Source organism: Linepithema humile, chromosome 5, assembly GCF_040581485.1.
Source record: "Linepithema humile isolate Giens D197 chromosome 5, Lhum_UNIL_v1.0, whole genome shotgun sequence".
In the NCBI taxonomy this organism is placed as follows: domain Eukaryota; kingdom Metazoa; phylum Arthropoda; class Insecta; order Hymenoptera; family Formicidae; genus Linepithema; species Linepithema humile.
The window spans coordinates 14,499,949-14,522,758 of NC_090132.1; the positions used below are offsets into that span (position 1 = coordinate 14,499,949).

At 28.3% G+C, this 22,810-nt stretch overlaps 3 protein-coding genes and 1 long non-coding RNA gene across 5 annotated transcripts; 2 read left to right on the top strand and 2 right to left on the bottom strand.

Moving 5' to 3' along the window:
- Positions 1-1,070: 1,070 nt before the first annotated feature.
- On the bottom strand, positions 1,071-10,471 carry LOC137000000 (uncharacterized). 2 transcript variants are annotated; one of them, XM_067355479.1, is made up of 7 exons: positions 10,198-10,471; positions 6,984-7,348; positions 6,288-6,893; positions 5,529-5,737; positions 5,260-5,425; positions 5,067-5,160; positions 1,071-4,445 (listed from the first exon to the last, which is right to left on the bottom strand). In XM_067355479.1, exons 2-7 carry the CDS (start codon positions 7,330-7,332, stop codon positions 4,349-4,351), a joined length of 1,521 nt encoding a protein of 506 aa, XP_067211580.1. In that variant the 5' UTR covers positions 7,333-7,348; positions 10,198-10,471; the 3' UTR covers positions 1,071-4,348. The 2 variants fall into 2 exon arrangements, with proteins under 2 accessions (XP_067211580.1, XP_067211579.1); XM_067355478.1 differs by lacking the exon at positions 10,198-10,471 and having other exon boundaries at positions 6,984-7,597.
- Positions 10,472-12,070: 1,599 nt separating this feature from the next.
- LOC137000003 (uncharacterized) lies at positions 12,071-13,998 on the top strand. The gene has a single exon (XM_067355484.1). The coding sequence runs from the start codon at positions 12,582-12,584 to the stop codon at positions 13,740-13,742; it is 1,161 nt and encodes a 386-aa protein (XP_067211585.1). The 5' UTR covers positions 12,071-12,581; the 3' UTR covers positions 13,743-13,998.
- Positions 13,999-16,048: 2,050 nt separating this feature from the next.
- Positions 16,049-18,249, bottom strand: LOC137000011 (uncharacterized). The gene is made up of 3 exons (XR_010890326.1): positions 17,786-18,249; positions 17,203-17,559; positions 16,049-16,865 (listed from the first exon to the last, which is right to left on the bottom strand). It is a non-coding gene; the product is annotated as an uncharacterized lncRNA (long non-coding RNA).
- Positions 18,250-18,421: 172 nt separating this feature from the next.
- Positions 18,422-21,898, top strand: LOC137000006 (BEN domain-containing protein 6-like). Its single transcript, XM_067355490.1, has 10 exons — positions 18,422-18,829; positions 19,229-19,372; positions 19,460-19,552; positions 19,645-19,792; positions 19,999-20,072; positions 20,200-20,268; positions 20,572-20,637; positions 20,760-20,822; positions 20,919-21,141; positions 21,428-21,898. The coding sequence occupies exons 2-10, from the start codon at positions 19,331-19,333 to the stop codon at positions 21,544-21,546; spliced, it is 897 nt and encodes a 298-aa protein (XP_067211591.1). The 5' UTR covers positions 18,422-18,829; positions 19,229-19,330; the 3' UTR covers positions 21,547-21,898.
- Positions 21,899-22,810: the final 912 nt, after the last annotated feature.

The window sequence follows — 22,810 nt, forward strand, 5'->3', positions numbered from 1 at the left end:
CTCAAATGATAACAATCAATTAATATAATAGAAAGGCATAGAGAGCCGTCGCGGGATGTTAGTGCGAAATTATAATTTTTCTTAAAGAAATTAATTTGTTAGTCTACGTGAGACAGTTAAATTTGCACACCGATCTCTGGTTCAAGATACTTAAAGTGTACGAAAATTTTAGTACATTGTTCTTACATATGGAGAATCAGTATGTACTGATAGGAATTATTAGAAAGAAAGGAAGAGAGAAAAAATATCAGGGCGCGAGTGGCTAAGCCGGGAGCTTTCCCGGCTTAGCCACTCTTCCTTTCTTTCTAATAATTCCTATCAGTACATACTTAATCAATAGACCATGTTATTTCATAATCGGGATATGATGCTATTATTTTTCCATCGCAATACAAATATTTATGTTTTCTTAACAAACTTGCCAATCTTTTTACCAAATGTGGAAAATCAAATGATGCATAATATTTTTTTTTATTATGTATAAAATATGTCTTATCTGAGTGCACATCAAGTTGAGCATAAGCGCTTTGATTAGATGGACCTTGATCGCACGTTATAAGTCGTACATCAGCACCCGTTTTGCTCAATCTATCTAAGCATTCTTTCATTAAAATCACTATTTCTTCCGCTTTCATACATTTTCCTTGGAGAAAATATACTAGCGGTTGACGCCATGGATGAAGCGCATTTATACTATCCACACAAAATACAAATACGCATTTTGTCCTTTCACTTTTCCTTCCTAAAGGCCCAAAATCAACGAGTCCTTCTATTTGATCCAGACTAAATGAGTATTCTTCATATGATTTTATATACATTTCATCCCATTTTAAAGCACAAACTCTTTGTTCTACAGGCAACTTTGAAATTTTTTTCTGCAATTTGCGGAATATAACATCACAAAATCCTGGTATTATATTAAATTCTTCGTGCCATCTTCTAATAGTTCGTTCTGCAGAAAAATTGCAACCTGCCTTTCGTAAACGACGCAATGCAGATGCCGAATAATAAAAAAGCTATTTCAAAAGAGTTTTTTCTTCCTCTGTATATGCCGCATGTGGAGTATAGAGTTGTTAATTAATCATTGCTTTTGCAACGGAATGCAGATTTTGTTCATTAATTAAATTTTGTATTTTTTTTTTGTTATTTTTTTTATTTATTTTTTTCTTAGGTACTTGGCGACGTTGTAAACGCAATTTTAAACGCTTTATAGTCTGCCGCAAACGAATATTTTCACGTTTTAAACTTTTAATTATCTTTTCTGGATTATATTCTTTTTCACAATTTTGTCATTAACAGATCACACTTATCAATGTTTTCATATCTTACAGGTTCTAAATGCATCCATTCTGTAATATCTTCTTCTTCTAATGATTTGTCAAAATTTAATTTTGTTGGAAGATAAGTTTGTTTGAATCGATCTAATAATTGCTTATTTATTTTATCATTATGATCAATATTAAATGATGTTCCTGCAATTGCGTTATTATATGTATTTCCTACTTCTTCCATTTCCTACTTCCTCCATTTCTTTTATTTAGTTTTGTTCTTTTTTTGCTCTTTGCATCTCTCCTATTTCCATAGCTGCCTCAGATTTTTCTTCTTTTATCAAATCATTAAATCGAATTGGCACAGCATCGCGTTTTAATATTTTCTTGCCTTCTCCCTTAAATGAGTTAGCATTAAATGATCTGCACACAGACCAACACGACGAATTGAATTGACAGTCTATTTTTCTAATTTAATATTCCCTAAAATAAAGTAATGAAAAACGATTGACAAATAGTAAATATTTTGAAAGTACTTTCAAAACATAATTATTTTATTTTTAAATAATAAATGAGATAATAATTGAGGGCGCGGATCAAAGAACTCGCTCTGCGCTCAAATCGTGTAAAAGTATTGTCTAAACGTCTCAGAGCATGAAAATTTTGAAAGTCGCAAAATTAATTTTTTTTAAATATAGACTTGTAGAGGACGACGAGACGGAACTTTTTTCTTTTTGCAGTTTTTTTGTTTGATGCTTATTTTTAATAATAAAAATAAAAAACTGAAAAATTTTTATCCCCAAATTCAATAAGATTTTAAGATATAAATCGTCGTAATTTGAGCAAATTTTATTGAAATTGTTTGAAATTTGGTATACGCATGCAGTATAGTCTAGCGATGCCTACAAAACAATAAAGAAGCTGAAAATCGCCTATTGTTTAATAATAATTAATTGCAAATTGAGGCCAATCGGTAACCATGTTTTTTTAGTTTCGCCGACAAAAAGTATCGAGGAAACTTGAAATTTGGAACAACTTCCAGTGATACATTTGTTCCTCACCACTAAAGGAAGATTTCTGAAAATTTTCAGATCGATTCATTGAAAATTTGCGGAAATATGCATTTTATAAGAAAACATGCGACGCCAGCAATGATAGCTTCGTGAGCGCTGAGCACCATCAGGCAGCGTACTCGTCGTTCGGTTTTCCAAGACTCGATTTTATAATAATTTTTTACAACTTTAACTATTGTTATTTGTTAAATTACTATCGTCCTAAAAACCGCGTCTCTGGAGTGTGAAATATTTCGAAATAATAATAATAAAAGTATTTAATTAAGAAACCGTATAAATAATAGTTCATCATTTCGATATTTCGTGGGAAGTGAGCGATTGTTCAAATGTATAACCATTAAAAAATCATAGTGACTAGCCATGTAATAGGCGGTGGGAGGGGCAGAGCCCTTCCCCCTGCACCCCCCTCTCCGCCTGCGCCTTCTGCCCCCTCGGGGGGGGCTTCTCCCCCCCTAACCCTTCTTTTTTCGTCCCCCCGAACCCCCCCTACCTGTTTACCAAAGTTTTTAATTTTTAACGTCAATTTTCTCGAAATTTATCAGTTTTACACAAAAAATGCATAGGATAAATGATGTATTTTTACAAAAACTACACAACTTTTATTTGAAACATTTTTTTGTTACATCAATATTTCTCGAAATAATCTCAAAAAAGTGATCTTTTTTCACTTTTTCTGACCTTGTTTTGACCTTGAAAATGACCTAGTCGGCAATTTTCATTATCATATTCGTAATCAGCGCGCCAAACTACATAAAATAGTGGAGTTTCAAAAAAATCGGAAAGTTCCGCTAATCGGAACTCCACCCAAATTAAATAACAATTAAACAGAAATTTAAAAAAATATAAAAACGATATTTTATAAAACGATAATATTGCAAAATGAGAAATGTGAAACAAAGCTGCACGGTAACACACAGACTTTCCGTTGCACACTGACTATGAGCGTAGCGTATTTATCTCAATTTTTACCAAGATGCTCGCTGTTTACTTGTTTTGCTAGGACAGTGCTCGGAATTTGTTGAACATTTCAGCCGATTTCCGCGGTATACCCCTTTTTTTGTCTCCATACCGCGCTTGCTGCAGCCGCTAGGGTCAACGCCGCCGAGCGTTAGGAGCGGCACTATTTAATTATGAGTGGATTCTTCTCCCTATTTATTAAAATTTTTAAAAATTTATTAAAATTTATTAAAAATAAATTTATTATTAAATTTATTAAGTGAAAATATTTCAATAGATTTCCACGTCACCCATGAGGTACTAATGCCCAATCAGCAAACAATGTTTTTTAAAATGTTTGTAAAAATTTTTGGAAAACATTTTTTAAAACATTCTAAAAAACGTTAAAATAATGTGTTAAGTCCTCTTTTATTCATTAAAAAATGTTTATTTTAACATTTGGAAAAATGTTTCTTAATATTTAAAAAATATTTATTTTAATATTTAAACAAATGTTTTTAAATGTTTATTTATAATTGTAAAAAATATTTATTTTATATTTTAAATTGCTTTAGATAAATAATTAATAAACATATTTTAAAGATATTCTTTTAATGTGCAAATGCTATACAACTTTGTTATACATACTTTGTTATACATTTGAATTTATAACTCTGATATAATATATAAAAATATAAATGTACATATATAATGCATATATATGTATAATATATTTCTTATGTTTTATGTATCAAAAATTTAATAATTGCTTAATATTTATTCTAAAACTAAAAATATACCTTATTAATTTTAAATCCTAAACTTATAATCTATATATTTTCTTTAATTAATATAACAATCACAATAACTATATTAATCCTTTACTGCCATCTCATTAATAATATATTCAAATGCTTTTTTTAATATAATATTATTTTTGTATATTTATATTATTACACGGAAAAAAAAGATTAGTTACTATAGCAAAATATTAGCTAATATAGGGACAGCTAAGATTTTAGCTGTCCCTATATTAATTAATCTTTTTTCCGTGTAATTATTATTATTTTTTTATTCGCTATCTTCATTACTCTCTTCGTTTACAAAACTCTCATTTTCAGAACTCTCGTCGTTGTTTGAATGAATTTCATTGTCTTTCTTCATATATCTGTTAATGTTACAAATATATTAATATTAATAAACAATAACAAATATAATGGCATGCATATATGAATCAAAGATTTATAAGTACTATCACACACATACAAAAGTAATCAAATTGCAACATTTCAATATTGTGCAATCTGATCACTTCTAAGTACTTATAAATCTTTGATTGATATACAGGGTGATTCAAAATAACCTGATGTCCTTGCAATGCCATATTCTTGAGCGAATTCTGAGACGATTTTTCCTTTTACAAAATTTTGTCCGAAGCTTAGTTTTCGAGTTATAATTGAAAATAATTTGCTACTTACGAGTCCGATACAACGGACAGGCAGGGACGGTGCAATGCGTCATGAGACGACAGTAAACACTTGACAGTCTCATTATACATTGCGCGTCCCTGCCTGCCCGTTGTATTGAACTCGTAAGTTGCTACCTATTTTCAATTATAACTCGAAAACTAAGCTTCGGACAAAATTTTGTAAAAGGAAAAATCGTCTCAGAATTCGCTCAAGAATATGGCATTGCAAGGACATCAGGTTATTTTGAATCACCCTGTATATGTCATAATCAAATTCATTACAAAAATGTTATATAATGTAAAATATGTGATAATATTTACTTTTTTATACGAAAGCTGGCCTGAGCCAACCATGGTCCCGCTTTCCTACCAAACATGGTTTCATTTATTATAGGAAATTCCTTAGCCACTGCTTCTGTAAAAAGAAATATAAATAACATTAAAACACACAAATAAAACCTATAAATTACAAAAAAATCTCAACAGATTTAATTGTGAAATAATATGATCTTACCGATCATTATTTTGCTAATTCGGCGTTTTGCTAATTTCAATTTAGTTCCTCGTTGACCTTTCCAATTAAACAGACTTGCCAACGTATCATGTAGAATCATTCGAAGCACGGAGTTTACTTGTTTTTGAATCGATTCTCCCTTAATTTGTAAATGTAAAGCTTCGACCTACAAATGGTATAAAATTTTAATTGTGTATAAAATTGAAATTGTATAAAATTAAAATTGTATAAAATTGAAATAAAGTTTGAAAAAAAATCAAATATCTTACCATTTTCAAATGAAAAGTTTCGTCTTTTTTAAGTCTCCGCTCGATTTTCTTTAGATCATCTAAATTTGTTAATGGAAATTCGTCCAAATCTTGTACTGTAATAGGAGCGGGATTGTTAGTTTCAGGTTTGTTTATCGTCTGTGTTTCCAGAAAACTTTCAACATTTTTGTCCGTCTTACGTAAGATTAATTTACATGATGATATTTCAGCTGAAAATAATACAAAATAATAATTATAAGAAAAGAAGTGATATTAAATTAATATTGGATTCAAAAGTTATTGATTTTGTGACACTTCAATAATTGGTATGAAATATTGGATTGTAAGCTAATTTAATATTTGATATGAAATATTGACATATTAAAATATTTGATTTATTTTTAATAATTATTTTACTATTATATTTATTTTATTATAGTATTAATAATTTTAGAAGAAAATTATTTTTAAAATCGTATTAATAATTTTAAAATAGGATAGGATTGATATATATAAAACAATATTTTATTAACATTTACTAAATTTGAATAATCAATAACAAGCTGCCAAAAATTAAAGTTGATTTATGTAATGATTTTATTGCCTACAATTTGCACTCAATCCGTTTGCTAATTGAATTATAAAATAAACAAATTTTAGTTGTGATCTGCACTAAGAGTTGCATATTTTAATTAAAAATATATCTTGACTTACTATAGAATATATACTATGCAATAATAAAACCTTACATTGATATATAGACAAAGATAGTCAACATACCATTGAAATGACAAATTGCATCTGCAAGAGATTCTAATGTAACTGTTCCTTCTAAGGTGTAAGCACATTTATGATTTATTTTAGAACGTATCTTACATCCGCTTATTTGATCCACAAATTTGCATATTTCTTCTGAAGCAATTGTTGCAGATGTTGGTTTATGCATTTCTGTCACAAAGGATCTTTCTTTTAAGAGTTTTAATCCCTTACGTTCCATGTAACTTTTGTTCTCCGGTACTGTATGAGGAATGTTTATCTCATCTGAGACAACACTCGGCAGTTGTTCATTATTATCCAAAGATGATGAGGCTTTGTCTCTGCATAACTGTTTCACTTTTTTATTCATTTTGTCAGACAATGGTTGACTTTCTCGCGTCGGTTTCTTTAATTTTGGAAGTGGTGGTAACATCAGTTGCATATTTCGTTTCTTTTCAAAATTATTTTCTTTGTTTCTTTCCTCGTTGTTTTCTTCCAAATCATCAAAATATTTAATATTCGCTCTTTTTAATCGTTTTCCCTTTCCTTTTTCCTCCATATCTGAATATAACGTGGCATTAGGATTTTTTGCAATTTTTACGAGCATTTTCATTCCTCGATCATAATTTTCTGTAAAAGTTATAAACAAAAGTTATGACAAAAATGCGTAAAATGGTAGACAAATCATGAACGAAACAATTATCTCGTCATAAAATTTACCAATGTTTTCTTCTATCTTTTTGATGGAAAAACAATTCCACTTCAAATTAGGTTTTGCGCACTGTTTTACCAATTTATGTATTGTTGCTTGATGTTCATTCATAGGATACCAACTCAATGTCCCACTCGATGTAATCCATGAAGACGGAATAAGATCGTTGAAACTCTCAATATCTTCTTCTTCGTCACTTTCAAAATAAACAACAAACCACTGTGCTATATCATCCTCGGTATGCGTTTTTGCAATAAATACTGATTTTTTATTACTACCATTATCGTATACATCATGTAATGAACTCTCGTCCTCTTTCAGCAGAATTGTATCTGCCGAATTTATTAAATAACTCATTGCAATCGTAACTGCTCTGAAAATACAAAAGAAATATATATATATATGTATGTATAGAATAAATGTAAAATATATACATTTTTTTTTTTTATACATAATATGTATAGAATACATAAATGTATAGAATATATACATGTTCAGAACATTATGTGTCTAATAAACTTATGTAAAATATTTTACATATATATAGAATATATGTAAAATATTTTATTACATAAGCTTTTTGGATACATAATGTTCTGAATAATATTTTGTAATACTATATATAATAATATATATATATATATATATATATATATATACATATACATATATTATAGACAAATTAATACACACACATACATATATGTGTATAAATATTAATATTTTATATATATAAATGTACATATATATATGAATAATTTTTACCTGATATGTTTCTTGTTACATATGTTAACGATTATATATGCATATATATTTATACACAAAATACCAGAAAAAAGAGAAAAGAATAGAGTGAAATAGAAAAGTAAGATATAGCATTTGAAAATGTATTATATATTGCTCAATTAAGCAATTAAAGCGTGTCACAGTGTAAAATGGAAGATACGACATAGCTATTTTTGTACGGCAATTGTACATATTTTATACTAATTTCTGACAATGGCCACTTTTTGAGATTAGACAGTTTATTAACTTTAAATACTCCTACGCGGGAACTCTCGGAAGGTATAGTATAGAAATTACGTTTGTTAATAAATTCTCTACCGATAACAATTGGAATCTGCAAACGCTAAAAAAACGCTATGTTTTCAATTTGAATAATAGTTCCGGTAGCAGTACCACAGCAGTTATTTGGACTTTTATTAAATATTTTAAATTTTTCAAGAGCAACACCACGGTACTGACGTGTACAATCTGGTAATATCGGACCAACATTATGGGGATATAAAAACTTTGGAAATTTATTATCTAGATCTGTGAAATAATTAAACTCAAACGACATTATTTCCTCAATTCGTCGTCCGATTTGTTCAAGTGGCTTATTACGTCCTCTAACTTTTTTCTTAATATTTTGCTATATAATTTTCGAAGGGAAATGCAGATACCGTATGTATAAGGTAAAATCATCTAATTTGTCGACAAAATAATCTGCATCATCAGTTATGTGAATATTGTTATGAAAATTGTGGGCAATAAAGTTTTGATTATATAATATTATAGTCGACTGAACAAAGTGTTTTAAAAGTGCTTTGGCAAATTGACGAAGTTCTTGTTCTTTGCAAAGATTTGAGTTTAATAAAATTCTCATTGCAAAATTAAATTCTAAGAAATGAATATATTTCTTTTCACTCAGAACACTTTTTAGAATAATTGGTCCTATATACAGAATAAATAATCGAAATTCTGTTGCTTTCCACCGCAAAACAATGTCTAGTTCTCTAGGTTTCCTTGCAAATTCTACAGGAATGCAGTGTTGAAATCGAACAAGAAGAGTTGACATCAATTCGATTTGAGCAGCCGAAAGTCTCTCTATGAGGAATTGCTCCCTTGTACCACATATTTACTATCATCGAACGCATTACTCCAAGGCATTGCAAGTGTAAATAATCAAGAACAAAATGATGCACAAAATCTAAACCCACAATATTAGTAAGAGGAGTATTTTTACGACGAAACTTTGGATCTTTCCATTGTAAAAAATCTTCACAAGTGCGAGCAGAACTTTCTAAATCAAGAAAGATTCGCCGGTTGTCCGACGTAACACCGCGAACAGTGCATCTAGTGCAGGAATAAAAACCTGTATGCGATACTGTTCCCATGATTAAACTTTTTGCTGGAGCATCGCAAACAAAATAAATACCATTTAACTGTACAGTGCGACTCCCAAAAGAAAGGCCATTCTCATGAAGTGTATTAATTTCTGTAATAAAATCTTGTAAATAATCTTCTAAATTTAAAGGTTTATCTTTACCGTAATATATTCCTATAGAAAACACTTTGTTACGTAACTGTGGAATGGATACTACAGTGCATAATATAGGATATACTTGATCAGGTGAACTTTTGAACAGAGGTAATCCATCGATATTTATTAATAATTTAAAAGAATCTACGGTTTTTAAATACTTAGGAGCAATTTTTAATAATTGTTTTTGTAATCCAATGTGGATATAATAGCCAGGCTCAACAACTTTTTTAATTAACTTTACTTTTGTTTTTAACAATGTTCGTGCACTGACAGGTAATTGAGCTTCATCATTAGCAAAACATTCGTGATTTTCTTTCAAACCTTTAAGTAAGTCTGAAATAGCTTCGTGTGTTATATTATGTTTCAAAGCCCAACTGCGAAGAAATTTAAGCACTTTCCAGTTCCCAGAAACCGAATTTTTGCTAGATTGAGAACTGCTTGAGTTAGATGGTGAATGCGGCGAGAAATCATTAGGATCGATATTTTCATGTAAAATATTATCTCCAGAATCATTAGCCTCGTATTCAAAACTAGAGTATTCAGAATATTCAAAGTTATCAGAAAATTCATAATAATGACCAAGTTCGGAATGACGAGAAAGTTCAGAATGATGAGAAAGTTCAGAATGATGAGAAGGTTCTGATTCATTTTGAAGATGATGAAGAAAATCTGATATTTTGCAGTTATTGTTTCTAACGTAAGTATATGATTGTTGAATATCCGATTGATCGAATTCATTTGAAGAATCGGTTGAACTAAGTTTTTCTTCATGTTCAGCGTTTAATCTCCGTATTTTGGCTTTCTTGGAAAGTTCATGAAACGGTACATCTTTTGGCATATTCTTCAATGACAAATATAGGAATATATTTAAATATATATTTACATGAGATGCAAGGAATTAAAAGTATACATACCTTTCTTATTTTCAGGTACTTTTCAAAGATTTTTTACTCGACAATCACAGCAACTACACAGCGGATCGTGAATCACGTAACCTCATACAATGTTTAACAATGGCAAAACATGTGCCTGCAGCATGCTGCAGTCGGCACGATCTCGAGAAGAAAACCACGTGACCACGCTCATCCAATTAGCACAGGTTATGTCATTATTATTATTCTGAGAATATACGAAAAATAATATACTGTAAGAGATGTTATAGAAATATTCTCAGTATATTATGTACAGTACGTATATTCACAGTATGACTACAGAATATTCGAATGATATCATGTGCTGTGTGGGAAATAACATGATTGAAATAAATATCAAAATAATTGTTAGTTATTTTATTAGGTTTTTTATTTATTTTAATAGTTAGTTATTTTATTTATTTTATATAATTTAATGCATATAAAGATTAAATAAACATTAGATTGTTTCTTCAATATTCATTCATCAATTATGCAAATAAATAATTCATGTAAAAGTGAAAATATATAAATATTAAATAAATGTTAAATAAACCTTATATAAACATTTATTCTAAATTATTATTTTAAACGAATATTATTTCATTATGTAAAAATATAAGTAAATATTTAATAAATGTTAACTAAACATTACTTAAACATTTTTTTAAAACTGTTATCTTAAACAAATATTTTATGTTTAATAAATGTTACATAAACATTACATAAACATTTATTCTAAATTATTATTTTTAACGAATATTTTATGTTAAATAAATTATTAATAAAGATTAAATAAATATATTATTTTTACAATTATTTATACAATGTACAATTAATAAAAAATAAATATTAAAAATTTATTTAAAAAACATTGTCTGCTGATTGGGTGCTGACGCGTTTTTTTTAAAGTGGTTTTTCCAGTAGGTCTGCTCCACTGAAGATAAAAATGCGTCAGCATTAGTACCTCATGGGTGATGTGGAAATCTATTGAAATATTTTCACTTAATAAATTTAATAATAAATTTATTTTTAATAAATTTTAATAAATTTTTTAAAATTTTAATAAATAGGAAGAAGAATCCACTCATAATTAAATAGTGCCGCTCCTAACGCTCGGCGGCGTGGACCCTAGCGGCTGCAGCGAGCGCGGTGTGGAGAAGAAAGAAGGCGTATACCGCGGAAATCGGCAGAAATGTTCAACAAATTCCGAGAACTGTGCTAGGAGATTGTTTTATAAAACTATAATCTCTCTCAGGACTGTCGATGATATATATATACTGTGAGTCACAAAATTATTCGCTCAGTCGAGAATGCAACAAAGATGAATGAAATAATGAGACAACAAAGGACTTTTTGAAATTTTTTAATTTGGAAATACATAATTTACAGTTCAATATAACAGAAATGTAAAAAAATTTGGAACATTGTGGTTTATAATTACAGAAAAACAGGTTATAACAATTCTTTACACGTTTCCACGTCACAAAATTATTCGCTTATTTTGTAGAAATTATTATTTTAATAAAATTTATACTTACAAGGAAAAGGACCCAAGTGTCCCCCTCCAATTTTGACGAGTTTTAAATATGTTGTAAAGTAGCTCAAAATAAGAGACACGTATTTTTTTTTATGTGTTTTCTCGCACGTTTAGGGTTGAAACAACCCCTACAAGCTAAAACGGTTTTTTTGGTTTTGACTGAATATCGTCAAAACTGTAAGAGATATCAAAAAATGTTTCGAATAAAAGTTGCATGGTCTTTTATGAGCTTTATAACCGCGTAGCTCGATTTTTAAAAAATTTTATATTTTTTAATTTACCCTTACCTCTTCTTATTATTTTTACGAATTTCAAAATTTTTGTTATGACAAAAGTTGTAGCATTTTTTACGCTGAATACAACCATATATGATTTTATTATATTTCAAAATCGCATCTTTCAGAAATGAGCTGTCAATGTCGCACTATATGCGTCGCGCTGCGATATATGCATATATATGCATAACGCATCGTTTGTGCCGCTTGTGTAATCGATGTTTGTCGTGCATGTGTAATTGATAAGACAAATAAAATTAGAAATAAAGATTAGCATGTTATGAAACATTCGGAAAAATGTTCTGATCAAAGAACAAAGTTCACTAAAGTTGTTGCCAAAACATCCCCTCTATTTTACACTTTTATAGTCGCATTTCGAGTGCATTTATAGCGCAGCGCGTTGTCATATCCCGTCAGTGCATATTACGCTTTAAAGTTGTGCGCTTGTTAGTGATTACGAAAAAACAATATATAAAACAGCATCAAAAAAAGAACAGCAAATTCACTATAAAGTAAGTATTATTTTTTTGTACACAAATAAGGAGAAATATTTAATTGTTATATTTTTCAGAATGGTTCAATTAAATCCATTTAACATAATAATGTTAGTATACGTAACTTTTTCGGCCCTTAAACTATCAACAAGTCCGATAACATCTGAAGAACGAGAAATGGCACATAAAATAGAATCTATGCTGAAAGAAATGCGCGATGAGAGATACAAAATGGAAGTAGAAGAATCTTTAGATTATGAAAACGATAACGATATTCCAACAGCAGAGCAATTCGAACTAGGAGATAAAGAGGAAGAAGGTGAGCTATGGACGCAAATCCTAAAGTTATATGTACTACAGATGGACGTATTCCGTATGAATATAAAAAAGAATGCAGTCGAATTTTGGAAAAGCAGTACAACAAGGCCAAGAACATTAGAAAGAGTAAAACAAAGATTTCGGAAAGTATATTCATTACGTCAATTACGACGATGGGAAATTCAAGTGAATCAAGGTGGCAGTAGATTCGAAAAATTAAAACAAATTTCGGAATATACATTAAATAATTTTCATACAGCTCTTGAAAATAGAATTATTGTTCACGACGCTGATTTAGCTCGATGGGCTATTCGGGCACAGGAAAATTTAAATGTACCAGAATTTACAGCTTCATCGCGATGGATACGAAAATTTAAAATAATACATAATATTGCATCTCGTAAAATAACAAAATTTATAAGAAAAACATCTATATTGTCTAACGTCGATTTTGAAGAAAAATGTAACACATTTATTGAAAACGTTAAATATCAAATAATAGAATATGGAGTTGAAAATATTTACAACAGTGATCAAAGTGGATTCCAATTAGAACTTCATGCCGGTCGTACATTGGCATATAAAGGAACAAAAAAGATTGAATCTGCAGTACAATCCGTATCGGCAACTACGCATAGCTATACTATACAACCTACTGTTTCAGCCGATGATAGATTATTATCGCCTCTTTTTATTGTACTGAAAGAAGTTAGTGGAACATTTGGTCCCAGAGTGCAAGAAACAATGTTTAAGGCACCTAATATTTTTGTTACGGCTTCGAAATCCGGAAAATTAACAGCGCATCATTTTAAAATTTGGTTGCAAGACGTACTTTTTCTAAATGTAAGTCCAAAATCTGTTTTACTACTAGATTCATGGACTAAACTTTGGTCATTGTCCAAATATTATTCAAGAATCTAAACCAGAATCCACAGAAGATATTATTTTATTGATTATACCAGCTGGAACAACAGGAAAAATACAACCATTGGATGTATATGGTTTTTGTTTGTGGAAGAATTTTATTAGACACTTTTCTGATACTGTAATGCTTTTAGGTCTGGAAGTCAATCTGCATGCAAGAAACACCATTTTAAAATTACAGTCATTAACTCAATTTTCATCGCCAAGATTCAGAAATTTATTGAAATACGCATGGTATAAAAGCGGGTACTTAATAAATAAGCCCGAAGAATTCGAAACACCAGTGGAATTTTGTTTCCATAAACAGTCAAAACCAACATGCGATATTTGTGGCGCACCTGCAATAATTACTTCCCGTACGAAAAAAAACTACAGAAAACTATTTAAAAAAACTATTAAAAAACTATTGAGAAAACTATTAAAAAGTATTGAAAAACTATAGGAACACTATTAAAAAACTATAGGATCACTATTAAAAATCTGTTGGAAAACTATATGAAAACTACAGTTTTCAACTCAGCAGTATTTTCGTCTCTAATAGTGCTGAATATTATTAGCAAAACTATTAAGGATAATATTGAATAAACTTTTAGAAAATTCTAGTTTTAATACAAACAAATTGATATTGAGAATAACTGAAAAATAAATTATTGAATTATCAGTAGTTTTGCAAAAGATCCAATAATTTTTGTACATACTTCTTTTATTTAATTAACAATGAGTTTATTATAGATATTTTTAGATTTACGGATATAAGTGAATTTCATAATAAATAATTATTTCTTTGTGATAATTTATTAATTAAAAAAACAGATGCAATCGTAATTAATATAGATACAACTACATTATTATTTATGTCAAATGTGTGTGTATACATATATGTATACCTATCCATATATATTATTACAAGTATTTTATTCTTAATCCGTTTCCAAAGTATTGACCAGAGGAATAATGCATAATTTATCATCTTTGTAAGGAATATAAACGCATTTTTTACGTATAGCAGAAAGAAAATTACAAACATCATTATTTGTGTGTCGGGCAATAAATGAAAACATTTTCGAAGATATAGTTTTATATTTACAAACTTCTTCATCAATGATTTGTAACTCTTTACCAAGAACTATATACTTCTTAGTTTGCAAGTCTGACGTCTTAAGTAAAATTAAATCTGAAATAATCATCAATGACCGATTTTCTAATAATACTGTACTGTTATTTCTTTTGATGAGGCGAGAATATTTAAAACTGTGATATAAAGTATTATTATATGTAAACCTTTGAAATGACTGAACATTGTTTTCAATTGTTTCTTTTAAAAACTGTTCAATCAATAATTTTTGTTTTAAGGATAGCTGCATTTCTGTCGATTTTCCAAATATTCTTAATTCATCTCCAAATTCAATACATTTCATAATTTTAGTTTTCTTCGTTATATATCGGAATATAGCTTTTCCCTGAACACTACAGTTTGGTCTATTGAAAATTTCACATTGTTGTTTAATATATCTTAATCTGGAATATAATTTACAGATTTGCAAAGGTATACATTGAGTTCCATGAAATAAACTTGCTATAATGCCATTAAAATGTTCAAAAGGAAACGCTGACCAAGCCCAAATAGCACCGTAATTTCTTACATACTCTGGTATGTGAAGCAATAGGTGTACATTGTATTTCATATACTCCTTTCCGTACAACGACTCCACATTTAAAACGAATTCGCGAAGTGCCGTTTTTGCTTTAAATAACTCGTCTTCTTCAATTTTTGTTTTTGAAAAAATATTTATACTGTATACAAACAACAACCAATGTTTAATATATTTCTGTGGCATTAAATCTTTTAGACAAATCAGCGAATAATACAATAAAAAATATTTCCAATCATTTGCTTTAAATTTACTATCTTTCATTGATTGTGGAGTTCTCGTAATTTCACAAGGAGGTTGAATAGCAAGTAATTTTTCGTTGAATTCAGTGATTTTAGAACCTAAATACCAATCTTTATTGTTATTTTTGGAATTAAACCAAGACGTACTGAACAATTTTGTGACACCCAATAAACACGAATGCATGTATTCTGGTGGAAATGAATGAATCACATCAAAAGTAGGCAGAAGCATTGTAATAGAAGGCCCCTTAACACCTTTTACTGCTTTCCGTTTTTCAACTGCCCTTTCAACATATATGTTATGTTTTGTTATCGTACGCATTACTCCCTTACCACCTGGATATACTCGTGTGTACCCCCTTCCAATAGCAATGTGTTCTCCTTTATTAAGACAATAAGAGCATCCATATTTTCCATTAAATTGTTTAATATTTTGAATCAAAGTCCGAGCAACTGAATCAACTGGTGAGAAAAGCGTATGAACTTTAATCAATATAGGTTCTTGATGGTTGAATGTATTACATTCAATTCCATTAATATGTAACTCAAGAAGTTCGTCTATAAATGATCTAAGAAAAAGTTCCATAGGTGGTTTCTCAGAATTGAACCATAATCCACAAAGTAAAATATTATCACGTCTAATTCTATAAGGTAATTCGTTAATAGATACTTGGATAGGCCATATAGAATATTTTGACGAATTAAATATTTCTACGCCATCTGTATTCCATTGAATACTAATGTCTTGATCAGAAATAATATTTTTTTCTCTCAACTGATAATATATGTTTCCATTTATAACATCGCTTTCATATGACATTTTTCTAAAATATGTAAATAACTTTGTGTTTACTAGTTCTATTAATTGTTCCTTCAATGGAAGATGATAAAAATAATTAAATTGTCTTTGCAATCGACGACGATTGTAAATTTTTTCGCAATTTTTGCATTCCACTCTGTTGCAGTTTTCAAACTTCAATATTATTAAACATTTTGGACAAAAGTAATATATATTAGCTTGTACCTTTGGAAACGTTTTAAGAAAATGATACTTCGAATTGTATTGCGTATGTGGCAAATGGCAATCTTAAGCAAATGACAATTTTAAGTAAAGTTTCCAATCCTACGTCCGTCATTTTGTTTCGAATAGCTGTTCCCATAATTAATAATTGGCTTTCTTCTTTGGTCAAATTACATTCTTCATATATGGGAACCCGTATTACATCCTGCAAAAAAAATTTTATACATATACATTAAATATACATCCATGTTATGATGAACGTTATTCTTACTGAATGCATATTCTGGAAAAACAAAAAAATAGTTTGTAAAAGCAAAGCATTTATATTATTTTAAATAATTGTAGGTTATTTATTTTCTGAAATAGGAATTATATATACTTCTTACATTGTATGTTGCCTTGAATTTATTAATTGTGATAAATTTTTTTTATTACTATTTAGTTTTATAATTCTCTATTTCTTTAATGTTATATTCTCAATGCCAATATAACATTTATTTCAATAAAATAGTAGTTCTAAATAGTGAATTTCTTGAAATTACCTGTATTTGATTCTCATATTCTTCGTTGTCTTCATTACTTTCACTATCGCTTTTATTTTTGTGAATATCTACATTATCATTATTATAATTATCACTGTTTTCATCTTCAGAATAATTAAGATAATTTTCTTCTAAATTATTTTCATTTTTACTGGAGAAGTCAGAATCAGCTTGACTGCTGTTTGATTCTCCTAAGCTTCTTCTGCTTACAATTGTCTCATTGTCACTGTCAATTCTAATTGCATTATCTTGGAATTGATTACTATATTCTTCAATATCAATAGTAGAATCATCATTGTCTTGGATATCATGATTCCTCGTATTTTCATTGTTAGAAAGTTTATCGGAAATTGGAACCTGTAATAAATAATTGAAAAAAATAACAATAAAGCTTTATTTTATTATAAAATAATTAAATAATTAAATAGAGATTATTCATATAAATAGTCATTGAATGTATACTGCATTCAATGAAAGTTATCACTAAGTTTATGTCAAAAACATGAGAATACAAGTTTATACAAATAAATTTTCAATACAATGTTTTTTTATTTAAATAGATAATATAAATATATAATCTAACCTCAACTTCTACTATTCTTTGTTTTTCTCTTTCTGCTGAAAAGCGAGCTCGACGAGAACGAATGTTGTCACAGGTATTTCTTCTACAATGTCGACCAAATACTTTTTATATGGTCCTCTTGATGTATTAGTCATTTTTTATGTTATTTTATATCTCAAAACTTAACTAATATACATAATAAATTGAAAAAATATATCAAACAATATTATTATTTATTCACTGCACGTGGACACGAGATTTCACAATTACAACATTTGTCGCCATTGCCGGTAAACAACATGGACAAAAGAACAGATAGTAATGTGCGGTGTTGTCAGCAGGTTATGAGCGGCCAATAAGAATAAGTGTCCTCATTGAAAATTATAATTCTATTTAGGACATGTGACCATGCACAGCCAATACGCGGACGCTATGTCATCAAAGAGCGCTAGCAACCAATCAGCGCAGCGGCAAGAATCGCGAGCGCTACTGAGTAAGATTATTGGCCGGAGCACAGACTTTTGCATAAAGCATAACGCATAAGCATAAGGAAATTGATTGGTCCATTTCCTTATGCATTTGCTTATGCTTATATATAGACCAATCAATTTCCTTATGCTTATGCGTTATGCTTTATGCAAAAGTCTGTGCTCCCGCCTTATACCTTGCAATTGTTTCTGGTCACTCGTGTGTTGTGTTCTTATTCTCTAAGTCAGATTTATAATATTGCGGTGAATGTGTATAATTGTCAACAGATCTTAGCAGATTATAGTAGTTATTATAATATTATAATAGCAACTGCTTGCAAAACAATAGTAAAAATGAATGATAACGACTGTATTCTGCTTGAATTTGTTAACGAGGATAAAAAGATAGCAATTGGTTATCAAGATTGGCTTCTGCAAAAAGTCACAGAAAAAGAAGAATTTGCCAGATTAATCGAAAACAATATTGAAGTTGAAATAAAATGGCCTAATTGCGACATTGCACCGACATCAAATATGAAAAAACGATTGAAAACGTGTCAATGGCAGGTGGTTGTGGTTAAGTTACTTGCTTTTGGAGGTAAGTAATAAGTATAATAATTTAATATTATTTATTGTAGATATCTATACTTTCGATTAATAGACTGGCATATGTACATATAGATATATAAAGAGAGTTTCGATAGATAGTTGTATTTTATTATATATGATCACCATTTTTTTTTAATTAACTTTGGTTAAAGTTATAACCATAATTTTAATTGAATTGTACGCAGGGCTTAATTTCTAAAAAAATAAGAACCGGAACGCATGAAAAAGATATTTCTTCTTCTGATATTTATTAAATAAATATTAAATTTCAGATTAAAAAAAATTGAAACGCCATTCCGGTCAAAATTAAGCCCTGATTGTATGTGTATCTTTAAGATAATATTTGTTGAATAATTGTATTAAAATTTTTCTGATTCTAATTTTTAAGAATGGGTAAAAATGTGCGAGTATAGAGATAATTTAACAGAATATGGCGTATTACAACCAACCAAAGAAGATCGAAAAATAATACGAAGAAAAGAATGGAGTGATGATGATGAAAAATAGTGAAATACGTTCAAAGAAAAAAATGGTTAATTTTATAAATAACATATAACTTTAAATACTAATATAAATACGTTTATATTGTATAATAATTTTGAACTTTTTTTGAATATAGAACAAAGTTGGTGTAACAAAAAATGAAATTAATGAATCAAAATCATTACAATTACTTAAAGAATTAAAAACATTTAAAAGAGCTCCAATTGAAGTAAATATTTATTTTTATGTTTTGAAATAGGAAAAACAATAATCTAAAGTTTTCAAAAGTAATGATACGATTTCTTCCTTTTTTGTAAATAGATTGACTATGGAACATCTTCAGATGAAGAAAATTATTCCAAAATGTCAAAAAATGATTTGAGTGTGAAGAATGACTTATTGAAGTTCGAAAATGAATCGTTAAAAAAAGAAAACGCTGCACTACGGGTTACTCTACATTCCTTAGAAAGTTTGTTATTCGTTATATATTATAACTCGTACACTGTTATATTAATCCATCAGAAACTGAATTTTTTAATTTTAGAAATTTTAGTACATTTTGTATTTTGTCATTTGTACATTAAGAGAGTATTTTCCTATGTCATTAAGTATTTAAATATCGTAAATTTGTACCATTTTTTCTTTATTTATAACTTTTTTATATTTGATTTTTAGATCTGCCAAAGATGAAAGACATGACGGAAACTGTTCTGAGCAATTTGGAGAAGATTAATGAAAATGTTCATTTGGTAACACTTATAAAATTGTATATTAAAATTTTTAATAACTTTCTGTTTAATCAATTAATAATATACGTTAATACTTAAATATATACGTTAAATATATACGTTAATAATAACGTTTATTTAATTATAGTTTTTGGGTAAAAATCTTCTGGAGACTGCACCTTCAACTTCAAAACTCAATCCTACTACTAATTATAAGGTTAGTTTCCCTTCTCACAAAGTAACATATTTTTCATAAATGTTTCAAGAATATATGACATGATTTTAGTAATATTACAGAATAGTAAAAATATTGAAATAATAATTATGTATAAATAGTACTTTTAATATTTATCTGTATCGCTTTAATTTAATGTTATTCTGAATGCAAAGTATAATAATAATATATGCTTCTCTATTAATTGAAATTGTCACATTTAATAAATACCTTAAATATATTTAAACGAAACTTTAGTTTAGGAAAATGAAATACATTTGAAAGCTAATTATGAAATTATTATAGTTTACAGATAAACGAAGTTCTGAATCGCGAGTTGATGAAGAGCCTATTCCCTATTTTACTAATGAGGTTCGTTCTTAATATCAAATTTTGTTCCAAACATCATAATATATATTTCAAGCTATAATTTTTAATGTTTCTTTACGTTACTAATTGGTATAATCTAATGTTTTCTTCTAATATATTTGTAGAATACTATAGATGAATGCAGCGACAGAAGATTCAATATGCCCAGTAAAAAGTCATCTAATGATGTGAGTTATCTAATGATTATTTATTTTAATTAAAAGTATGTTTATAAAAACTATTTGTATTATTTAATTTGTATTATTTATTTGCACGAAAAACAGATTGATCTCGGCGGAAAAGGCAAATATTTTCTCAATGCCTCTTTAATAAGAAATTGCAACAAAAGTAGCGTATCACAATATACGTGCGATTTGCTATCAGTTATGTTTACTAAAGAAGAATTAGCATCTTGTAGCTTAACGGGAAAAATCCCAAATACTATGAAAGGTACAGCTACTAAAGCTAAGCCGCGTCTCGATTCAAATCGCATCGAAGCAATTGAAGGTAAAGATACAAATATAACAGTTTATTAAATAATATAAAGACTGGAACATTTTCGTACTGTCTGAATTTCATCTTATATAATCTTTTACTTTAAAAGTTTACTGCTGTCTGGTTAATTTGTGTTTTATTTCGAATACTGCATACTTTTTCTCAGCAGAAAGATTTTTATAAATGCAATTTGACATAAAATTCAATAAAAAAATTTCTTGTAAAAACCAGTCTTCACTATTTATTATTATCAAAATAAGATTTGACATGCTTCTAACATGCCTTGATTTTGTTAAAGCACATGTATTTTCAAAATTTGAGTGTACGAAGGATAGTACAAAGCTGTTCAAACTTGCAATACGGCAAAAGTGCAATAATGCTGTACCTCGGGCATCAAAAACTCATCAAAATCATTAATGTAACGTTGAACTACATTTTTATTTTAGTTTTTTGGAATTGCCAGTATAAAAGCTGGAAGTATATCAGTTCCGGATGTGTCACCTTGACATTTTTTTTATAATAAAATATATAATATTTTAACTTTTAACTATGTGCCAATTTAATTTCTGCGGATAAATTATTTTATATAAGTTTTGCCAAATATTATAATAAAATATTATTAAAAAATAAAAGTTTATAATATTTTATATTATACAAATTTTATATATAAATGTAAATTATATAAAGTTATAGAGAATAAATAATATTTCATTAATACACCTGTCTTATAATAATATTTATTAACTAACAAATATTTATAAATCATATTATGTGTGTATTACATACACATTTGACACAAATAATAATGTAGTTGTATCTATATTAATTATGAGTGATTGCATCTGTTCTTTTAGTAAATAAACTTATTACAAAAAATAATTATTTATTATAAAATTTACTTATATAGTTACCTATTATTAAATATCTATTATAAACTCATAGTTAATTAAAAGAAGTAAAAAAACTATTGAATCTTCTGCAAAACTACTGATAATTCAATAATTTATTTTTTAGTTATTCTCAATATCATTTTGTTTGTATTAAAACTAGAATTTTCTAAAAGTTTATTCAATATTATCCTTAATAGTTTTGCTAATAATATTCAGCACTATTAGAGACGAAAATACTGCTGAGTTGAAAACTGCAGTTTTCATATAGTTTTCCAATAGATTTTTAATAGTGATCCTATAGTTTTTCAATAGTGTTCCTATGGTTTTTCAATACTTTTTAATAGTTTTCTCAATAGTTTTTTAATAGTTTTTTTAAATAGTTTCCTGTAGTTTTTTTTCGTACGGGTTGCGCATGGTGCAAAAAGTCACTTTGTATAAATCACTTTTTTCACGAACATCACCTTTGTGATACGTTTGTTCCATAAATTCATCTGTTTTTAATATATGTTAATATATGTATTATATTCAATATATGTAGTATGTTATTGTTGAAGGTAAAGTTGTAATTGTTTCGACATATATTATTATAAAAGAAATAAAATAATAAACAAACAAATGTTTCTAGTATTGATTAATAGAAAAACTTGAAATTAATTGGATTTTTTTGCATTACCATTGAAAAACAATAAATTGCATTTTAATTGTAAGATTTTTATTTATTTATTTCTCTTTTGATATAATCCACTCTTAAAAAAGGCATGAAAAATCGATACTCGAATGTGTCAAAAGTA

Excerpts from the sequence above, each read along its gene's own strand:
- LOC137000000 (XM_067355478.1), bottom strand. The coding sequence starts at position 7,467 with ATGTATATATTCTATACATTTATGTATTCTATACATATTATGTATAAA. Across the intron at positions 5,738-6,287 it reads TGCAATTTGTCATTTCAATG|CTGAAATATCATCATGTAAA; the intron begins GTATGTTGACTA and ends TATTATTTTCAG. Across the intron at positions 4,446-5,066 it reads GCCAGCTTTCGTATAAAAAA|ATATATGAAGAAAGACAATG; the intron begins GTAAATATTATC and ends TAACATTAACAG.
- LOC137000003 (XM_067355484.1), top strand. The coding sequence starts at position 12,582 with ATGGTTCAATTAAATCCATTTAACATAATAATGTTAGTATACGTAACT.
- LOC137000006 (XM_067355490.1), top strand. The coding sequence starts at position 19,331 with ATGATGATGAAAAATAGTGAAATACGTTCAAAGAAAAAAATG. Across the intron at positions 19,373-19,459 it reads TACGTTCAAAGAAAAAAATG|AACAAAGTTGGTGTAACAAA; the intron begins GTTAATTTTATA and ends TTTTGAATATAG. Across the intron at positions 20,823-20,918 it reads GTAAAAAGTCATCTAATGAT|ATTGATCTCGGCGGAAAAGG; the intron begins GTGAGTTATCTA and ends CACGAAAAACAG.